General features: G+C 35.4%; 1 protein-coding gene and 2 pseudogenes across 1 annotated transcript; 2 read left to right on the top strand and 1 right to left on the bottom strand.

The window, feature by feature from the left end:
• The first annotated feature begins 2,204 nt into the window (after positions 1–2,204).
• LOC125859843 (receptor-like protein Cf-9) lies at positions 2,205–4,659 on the top strand. The gene is made up of 2 exons (XM_049539682.1): positions 2,205–3,099; positions 3,263–4,659. Exons 1-2 carry the CDS (start codon positions 2,205–2,207, stop codon positions 4,657–4,659), a joined length of 2,292 nt encoding a protein of 763 aa, XP_049395639.1.
• Positions 4,660–5,963: 1,304 nt separating this feature from the next.
• LOC125859835 (putative pentatricopeptide repeat-containing protein At1g10330) lies at positions 5,964–6,977 on the bottom strand (annotated as a pseudogene).
• Positions 6,978–7,199: 222 nt separating this feature from the next.
• LOC125859823 (receptor-like protein Cf-9 homolog) lies at positions 7,200–9,264 on the top strand (annotated as a pseudogene).
• The last annotated feature ends 742 nt before the right edge of the window (positions 9,265–10,006 follow it).

Raw genomic sequence — 10,006 nt, 5'->3', positions numbered from 1 at the left:
TTAGGTCAATGTTATACACTAAGTAACACTCTTATCCCAACCAATCAAAATTTTAAAGGATTTCCAACTTGAAAAATTGTTTTTATGGTGTATACACCCATCAATGTATTTTTATCCTAAATAATCAAACTCTCTTTGATTTATTGGCGTGAAAAGTTTTTTTCAAGGCATATAACCAATAAATACTCTTATAGATTATTCTCGCTGAGAAGAATTTAAGTAATTATAACATGTATTTAAAGTTGATATTCTCAGTTACATATTTTTTTTTAAATAATTCCTTTTATTTTAATGCTTTAATTTTTTTTTATCTTTTCTTTGATTTCCTTCCCTTTTTCTTGTATCCATCCAAAATTAGCTTATAGTAAATACCATACATTTGGAATTAAATTTGAAATCAAATCCAAAGGAAAGACAATGAAATAAAAGATATAATAAATAAAACCAACAGGAAAAAGGAGAAAAAAATGAAGAAAAAAAAAAACGTATTTACATATGTTTGAGAAAAATTTAAATACAAGGCAAAGAAAAATAAAAAATATTATGTGTGTCAACTTATTTAAAAACAAGGCAAATAAAATAAGAAGAACTACAGTAGCTAATTGAATTGTGTTATGATTTCACGTCAGCACATAAAGTGCAAAGAAATATAGAGAAAAAAGTTTTTCTTTGGGGTAATAAGACCTCCGTAAATATAGGGTGTCCCTGTAATTTCGGATGTAGTTCAAGGGGTACTTATGCCTTCTCCCAATTTAAATTAATTACATAATTGCTCTCAATTGTTAAAGTTAATATTCTCATCACCAACGAATGTGGTACAATGAATGAAGTTGCTCCTCTCTTAACCAAAATCTCATGTTTGAACCCTGGGTATAAAAAAATCCTTGGTAGAGAGTGTCCCCCCACACCGAATGAGGCTCTACACGGTGCGGGATACGAGTTTAAAATAGTCAGACTCCAATGTGTTTACCAGACACCGGATGACAAATCAAAAAGAAGAAGCTAGTATTCTCAAGAAGCATTATTCCACATTGCGTAATAATTGTGATTGGGATGATTCCATTGATAAGGAATCAAACAAAACTGTATTATTGCTAGTGATAAAAACTATGTATTATTACATTTGAATTTTTGGGCAATGACTTGTGCATTGACTTGAGATTTTTATCATTGGTTTAATTACAAATGTTTATTATCTTAAATATTTTTTACTTAATTCTTTAATTTTTTTGGAAATTACAGGTTCCATAATCATTCTTTCTTAATGAATGACATAATATTCGTGATTAAAACGCCTTTCATTTTGAGAATTTGTTACACAAAACATCCCGCACATTTTCACACATTTCGTCGATACTATACCATCACATCATTTAAAGCCAATTAATTATGGTAACCTTAATTGAGCATGATATTGTTATTTGATAAGAAAATGGATTTTTTTACTTCAAATGTTGTTGTCAATGTCTGTACACCAAACAATACACTTATCCTAACTAATTAAAACTTTTGTGAATTTTTACCTTTCCAATGTAGAGATGATATAATTATCGCTACAAAGGTAGCTCACATTTGGTCTAACGGAAGTGAAAATTTAATTTTATTTTATTTTTATTTTTATTTTTATTTTAAGAAAAAATGGTTTTTGGATTTATTATTTTAATTGGCAAACTTATTTCTCACTCATTTACTTGTAAAATTTATCATAGATTCTCCAAATTTTATTTTTTTTATAGAGACAAATAATTTTAAATTTTTTTCTTACTTTTTTCTCTTTTTCCATTCGCATTTTTTTCCTTTCTTATTCTCATATTCTTACACTAAAAATGAAAGGGAAAAAAAGAAATAAGAATAAGATACTCAATAATGATAAGCAAATAGATCTATAAGGGATACATTTAAAACTCAAATTACGCATTGAATCAAAGAAGTAAAAAAAAACCATGTCTGAGAAAGATTAAATATACCTGAATTTTGCTAGAAGGATCATATATACATTAGATGAAAAGGGTATATGAGCTAAAGAAAAAGTAACCTTTGTGCAAACGAATCAAAATGAAATTGGAAATGTTTTGGTCAAGGGTCTGCGCACCAACTAATACTCTTATTTGAATTTATTTGCTTAATTTGTGCTATATATACCTTATCAAAGTTATTGAATAGAGCAAGAAAACAAAGAGTTTTTTGAACATTTTAGTGCAACAATGGGCTACGTAAACCTTGTATTTTTTATGTTATTTCCCTTCCTCTGCCATCTTTCTTTCTCCTCATCCTTACCTCATTTGTGCCCCAAACATCAAGCTCTTGCTCTTCTACAATTCAGGCACATGTTTACAATAAGTCCTGTTGCTTTTGATAGTTGTTTCGCGATAACAGGCCAATGGATTCAGTCATATCCAAAAACTCTTTCGTGGAACAAGAGCACAGATTGTTGTTCATGGGATGGAGTTTATTGTGATGAGACGACAGGAGAAGTGATTGAGCTCAACCTCACTTGCTGCCAACTTCAAGGCAAGTTTCATTCCAATAGTAGCCTATTTCAACTCGCCAATCTCAAAAGGCTTTATTTGTCAAATAATAATTTCTCTGGATCACTCATTTCACCTAAATTTGGTGAGTTTTCTAGTTTGACGCAACTTGATTTGTCGTATTCAAGTTTTACAGGTATAATACCAGCAGAAATCTCTCGCCTTTCTAAATTACACGTCTTTCGTATCCAGAGTTATTCAGATGGTCTTAGATTCAAACCTCACAATTTTGAACTGCTCCTTAAGAACTTGACCCAATTAAGAGAGCTTGACTTTGACAATGTGAACATCTCTTCCACCATTCCTCTGAATTTCTCTTCTTATTTGACAACTCTACACCTTCGGAATACACAGTTATATGGGACATTGCCCGAAGGAGTTTTCCACCTTTATAACTTGGAATCTCTTTATTTAATAGACAATCCCCAGCTCACTGTTAAGTTTCCGACAACCAAATGGAATAGCAGTGCATCACTCATGGAGTTATATCTCTATAGTGTGAATGCTACTGGTAGGATACCTGAATCATTTGGTCATCTAACTTCACTGCATACATTGAGAATAGCTTCTTGTAATCTCTTAGGCTCTATTCCTAAACCTCTATTGAATCTCACCAACATNAGGACCCATTTCTGATTTCTTTAGATTTGGAAAGCTCAAGTCGTTATCACTAGGAAATAACAACTTTGATGGCCAACTTGAATTCTTAGATTTTTCATCCAATTTACTAACAGGTCCAATTCCTTCTAATGTAAGCGGTATGCAAAACTTACAATCACTCTACTTGTCATCAAACCACTTGAATGGGACTATACCTTCCTGGATATTCTCCCTCCCCTCACTATGGCATTTAGAGTTGAGTGATAACCATTTCAGTGGAAACATTCAGGAGTTCAAGTCTAAAACATTGCATGGAGTTTCTCTAAAACAAAATCAGCTGCAAGGTCCTATTCCAAAGTCACTCTTAGATCTGCAGTACCTAGGACTTCTTCTCCTTTCACACAATAATCTCAATGGAGAGATTGCTTCACCCATCTGCAATCTGAAAACACTACAAGTGCTAGATTTGGGCAGCAATAGTTTGGAGGGAACAATCCCACTATGTTTGGGTGAGATGAGTGAACTTATGATTTTGGATTTAAGCAACAATAGTCTTAGCGGGACAATTAATACTACTTTTAGTATAGGAAACCAACTTAGAGTCATTAAATTTGATGGGAATAAGCTAGAGGGTACAGTTCCGCAATCTTTGATCAATTGCAAATATTTGGAAGTTCTTAATTTAGGTAACAATGAGTTGAATGACACATTTCCTACATGGTTGAGAGCCCTACCGAATCTGATGATTCTAAGGCTCGGATCAAATAAGTTTTTTGGCCCTATAAAAGATTCACCGACTTCCAAGTTTGCTCGAATTCAAATGATAGATCTCTCATCCAATGGATTTAGTGGAGATTTACCAGTGAGCCTTTTTGAGAATTTTGAAGCTATGAAAATAAATGGTGAGAAAAGTGGAACCCGAGAGTATGTAGCAGATATGCAAGGTTTTTATTACACAAATTCCTTTATAGTTACAACAAAGGGGCTGGATCTAGAACTACCTCGAGTTTTGACTACCAACATAATTATCGATCTCTCAGGGAATAGATTTGAAGGTCATATCCCAGGCATTATTGGAGATCTCATTGGACTTCGTACTTTGAACCTATCTCATAATCGCTTGGAAGGTCACATACCAGCATCACTGCACCAGTTATCTGTACTTGAATCATTGGATCTCTCATCCAACAAAATCAGCGGAGAAATTCCACAACAACTTGCATCCCTCAAATCACTTGAAGTCTTAAATCTCTCTCACAATCATCTTGTTGGATGCATCCCCAAAGGAAAACAATTTGATACATTTGAGAACAGTTCTTACCAAGGGAATGAAGGACTACGTGGATTTCCTCTCTCAAAAGATTGTGGTGGTGATGATGGGGTACCACAAGCGACAAGTCAAGTTGAGCTAGATCAAGAAGGAGGAGATTCACCAATGATCAATTGGCAGGAGGTTCTCATGGGTTACGGTTGTGGACTAGTTATTGTATTGTCCGTAATATACATAATGTTAACTCAAAATCCAGTGTGATTTTCGAGGATGGTTGATCAATTGGAACACAGAATCATTACGAGAATGAAGAAACACAAAAAAAGATATGTAACCTCCAGGTATTCAACTTGATCTTTTTCATTCAAAAACTTATTTCTTTATATAGCAATGAATTTTATATTTCCTTCATCCTTGAAGCTTTTGACTTTAATTCTTCCTTTTTTAATATTGCAGGATTCAAGCCTAATATGTTGTGTTGAAGAAAATATAAGCCTTCATCTTTCATAATCGGTGATGTTTGTGTAGTGTTCGTAATAAAGACATGAGTTTTCTTCCTCTGAGACTCATCCATATTTGTTTTCTTTTCTTCTTCTCTTTTGAGGTTTTTTACATGGAGACGGTTAGCTTGAGTTCATCCTAACTATTAGTTGAGTAATTGGGCTCAACCGCAAACTCAGTTCATAAATTTTGAAGTTATTATCTTATCTTTTTCTTAATTACATTGTTAGAGTGGGTAGGAGTCCTTCAAGCTCTTATTGCAGGCACTTGAAGCCCCTTTGATTTCTATTTCTCTCAACTATGTCACATGACATCATAGCACAAACATCGAATATCTCACTTTAAGTTCACAAAAATAAAAATCTGTAGTTACTAGTTACAGTGTTCAAATATATACGGACTCATGATCGTCTTTCATCAAAAGATTGAAGAAATATCAGGAAATCATGGACCAAAGTTGCAGTCTGCTATCTTAGCAGTTAAAAATTTGGAGAAACAACCTCGGAAACCAAAGTTAGAATCCTAGAAGAGGTGATACTGGAAGAACTCTTCCCTAAGTCTCGGATGGTAAAGTTATCCAATATGGTGGAAGGTAGACGGTATCGATTGAATTAATCGAGCAGAACACAAGCTGACCTGACCTGGATATCACTATTATACAACTACGCCTCAGTACCTAACAATAACTTGCATAGAGATACATGCAATAGTGTTTAAAGCCTAAACTAAGATTAGACATGAACACGCAATTGAATGATAGAATTGCTAATGATTGAAACCCATATGGATTTGACACTTAACTCGGGAAGGAAATAAACAGAACAACTTGCCTTTAAACAATGTTTTTCATGATCATCTAGTGTTCAGATTAATTAACTAGCAAACTGCTCCATAACTTCTCAGGGTAAATAAAAAGATTCAGAAAAATGAAAGTAGAAAACAAAAAGAATTACCTCATCAAGCAGACTTTGGAACCAGGTTTGCTGTGCATTTTCACAAAAATGTATCCTCCTTGATCTGTCAAGCTATGACATCAGCTTTCATTAAGCAGTGCTTCAATCTCTGTGCAAAACCAATATGAAGGATCCTTTTAGCTGATTTTGATGAGTCCAGATTTCATCACCAAGCAGGCTCATTGACAATTTTGCAAATAAAAGCTGCTACAGTTATCAGCTCTATTAAATAAAACTGTGGGCCGGAACCTTCTGTATTCCAGCATCTAACTTTGCTTTTCTTAAGGAAACGGTGTGATTCCACCTCTCTGCGCCAGCATAAATGCTTGAGCGTGCACATATCACCCTGAATGATTCGGTCACGATTTAAGCAATAGTTGAGCTACTCCGTTTCCCAACTCAATGGCTCCATGAAGTCTACAAGCACCCATCAGATCCCCCAAGAAAGTAGCATCAGCTTCAAAAGGCATCTTCTTCATGAAGCCATAATGTTCCATCTTAGCTACAAGTCCGAATTCACATGACACTGATTCAACCAATTGAAAACCGAAATTGACAAACTTGGTACTTGCACAAGCTGATAGAACTGCCACGAAGGTACCTCATTTGGTTGCAGCCCATTTGCTTCTCCCTACCATTCAAAGCTAGGAAAGAAATCATAGCATTCCAATGCAAACCTGCTTGCTAGCCATCACATCAAATACCTTCAAAGCATCTACCAAACCACCCCTCATTCCTTACCATGTACTTGCCTCCCTAGATATAACGCCACACCAAAATCCAAAAACGTGCAAGAAGAAAAATACTAACAAAAGTAACCTCATTTGGCTTCAATACACCACACTTCACATCCTCTTGTACCATCATATTCTAGAAAAAGCTTAACAGCAACCTCAGGTACCCATGAATCATACTAGTCCATGAATAAACATCTCTATAAGGCATGCGAGAAAACATCAAAAACCCAAACCCATATCCCCATTTTCCCCACAAGCATCAAGCATCGCATTATACGAGACAACACATGGTTCAGGAATTTCATCAAACACCTTGCCTGCACACCTGAGACCCGAGCTCACTTGCGTGGGTGTACAGCCCAATAAAATATGTACACACATAAGCAATTTATTTATTTTAAGTGGCGAATGAAATTTTAGCTAATAGAATGAAGTAAGCTGAAGATACATGGGATAAAGATATATATATATATATAAACATAGTTGGATTACTATGACTCCAACCACCACCATTCACCAACCATAATAGGACCACAAATATGAGCTAAAGTTGATTTCTTTTTTCATCTATCAAAGTCCTTCCTTGCATTTGCCAAGGTGAAATGCTTACATGTACATTGCTGCTATTATTGTTGTATTCAAGAGCTAATCAAACTTGAATTTTTGACTTCCCAGGGCCGGCAAAAATCTCTCGCCTTTCTAAATTATATGTTCTTCGTATCCAGAGTAATCCATATGAGATTAGATTTGGACCTCACAACTTTGAATTGCTCCTTAAGAACTTGACCCAATTAAGAGAGCTTGACCTTAACATCTTGTCCACCATTCCTTTAAATTTCTCTTCATATTTAACAACTCTACAGCTTCCATACACACAATTACGTGGGATATTGCCCGAAAGAGTTTTTCACCTTTCCAACTTGAAATTTCTTCATTTATCATCCAATCCCCAGCTCACAGTTAGGTTTCCCATGACCAAATGGAATAGCAGTGCATCACTCATGAGGTTATATCTCAGTGGTGTAAATTTTACTGGTAGGATACCTGAATCATTAAGCCAGCTAACTTCATTGCTTCTTCTGGTGATGAGTTATTCCAATCTCTCAGGGCCCATTCCTAGACCTCTATGGAAGCTCACCAACATAGAGATTTTGATGTTTGGTAATAACAATCTTGAAGGACCGATTTCTCAGCTCTTGAGATTCGGAAAGCTCAGGGGATTCTCACTTAGAAATAACAACTTCAATGGCCAACTTGAGTTCTTATCCTTTAACAGAAGCTGGACGCAACTTGCAACCTTAGATTTTTCGTCCAATTCTCTAACTGGTCCAATTCCATCCAACATTAGTAGACTGCAAACCCTACAATCATTCAACTTGTCATCAAACTACTTGAATGGAATTATACCTTCCTAGATATTCTCCCTTCCTTCACTAACTGATTTGGACTTGAGTGACAACCATTTTGGTGGGAAAATTCAGGAGTTTAGGTCCCAAACATTTTTTTCTGTTTCTGTAAAACAAAATCAGCTGGAAGGTCCTATTCCAAAGTCACTCCTAAACCAGCAGTGCCTAGGATTTCTTCTCCTATCGCAAAATAATTTCAGTGGACAGATTTCTTCAACTATCTGCAATCTAAAAACCCTGATGGTCCTAGATTTGGGAAATAATAATTTGAATGGAGCAATTCCACAATGTTTGGGGGAGATGAGTGCTGTTTTGGTTTTGGATTTGAGCAACAACAATCTTAGTGGGACAATTAATACAACTTTTAGCACTGGAAACTCACTGGACATCATTAAATTGGACGGGAATAAGCTACAGGGGAAAGTCCCACGATCTTTGATCAATTGCAAGTATTTGAAACTCCTTGATCTAGGCAACAATGAATTGAATGACACATTTCCAAACTGGTTGGGGACCCTACCTGATTTGTTGATTTTAAGCTTGAGATCAAATAAGTTGCATGGTCCCATTAAAGTTTCAGGAAACAGAAACTTGTTTTCGCAGCTTCAAATTATGGATCTATCATCCAATGGATTTGGTGGGAATTTACCAGCAAGTCTTTTTGGGAATTTGCAATCCATGAAGATAATTGATGAGAATACAAGAACCCCACGGTATGTAGGGGATGAATATAGGCGTTATTATGATTATGTGACGACAATTACAACAAAGGGACTGGATTTTGATTTTGTTCGAATTGTGACTACAAACATGATTGTTGATCTCTCAAGGAATAGATTTGAAGGTGGCATTCCAAGCATTATTGGAGATCTTGTTGGACTTCGTACGTTGAACTTATCTCATAATGGCTTGGAAGGTCTTATACCAGCATCACTACAACATTTATCTGTACTCGAATCATTGGATCTCTCATCTAACAAAATCGGCGGAGCAATTCCACAACAACTTGTATCCCTCACATTTCTTGCAGTCTTAAATCTCTCTCATAATCATCTTATTGGATGCATCCCCAAAGGAAAACAATTTGATACGTTTGAGAATAGTTCATACCAAGGGAATAATGAACTACGTGGATTTCCACTCTCAATAGATCGTGGTGATGATGATGGGGTACCAGAAGTGACAACTCCAGTAGAGCTAGAGGAAGAAGAAGGAGGAGATACACCAATGATAAGTTGGCAGCAATGGCAGAGCCAGGATTTTAAGTAAGGGGGTTCAAAATCTAAAAAAATAGACACACAAAGTAGCCGAAGGGGGTTCGACATCTACTATATATACCTAAAAAATTATTTTTACCATGTATAAATCATATAATTTTCCGCCGAAGGGGGTTCGGATGAACCCCCTCATTGTAAGGTGGCTCCACCACTGGTTGGCAGGCGGTTCTCATAGGTTACGGTTGTGGTTGTGGACTAGTTACTGTTCGCAATATACATAATGCTATTAACTCAATATCCAACATGGTTTTCAAGGATGTTTGATGAATTGGAACACAGAATTATTACGAGAATGCAAAGGCACAAGAAAAGAAATTAGTGTGTAACCTCCAGGTGTTCAACTTAGATCTCTATACAGATTCTTTTGGTTCGACTTATTAGATATTAGCATTTCATTTGATCTGTTTTTTTGTTAACTATGAATTGACAAATGCTCTAGTCTTTATAAGGCAGTTTCTTAAAATATTTTTGCTGCCTTATTGTTCTATTTAACTATGACAAGGGATCTAGATGTTTTACAATCCATACATTTTATCTTTCAGAAGATTATATTGTTTATACATTTTATGTTTTCTAGCTCTTAAGTTCAATTCTACATTTTTTAAAGTTGTGGGATTCAAGTCTAATAAGTTGCTGGAGATGCAAATAAAAGCTTTTACTTTCATAGTAAGTGATATTTCATAAAGTATTTGTTTCCCTATGGCTATGAATAAGCCTGGGCTTTTCTTCCTTTG

Source organism: Solanum stenotomum, chromosome 1, assembly GCF_019186545.1.
Source record: "Solanum stenotomum isolate F172 chromosome 1, ASM1918654v1, whole genome shotgun sequence".
NCBI lineage: Eukaryota > Viridiplantae > Streptophyta > Magnoliopsida > Solanales > Solanaceae > Solanum > Solanum stenotomum.
This window is presented reverse-complemented; position numbering and strand designations above follow the sequence as displayed.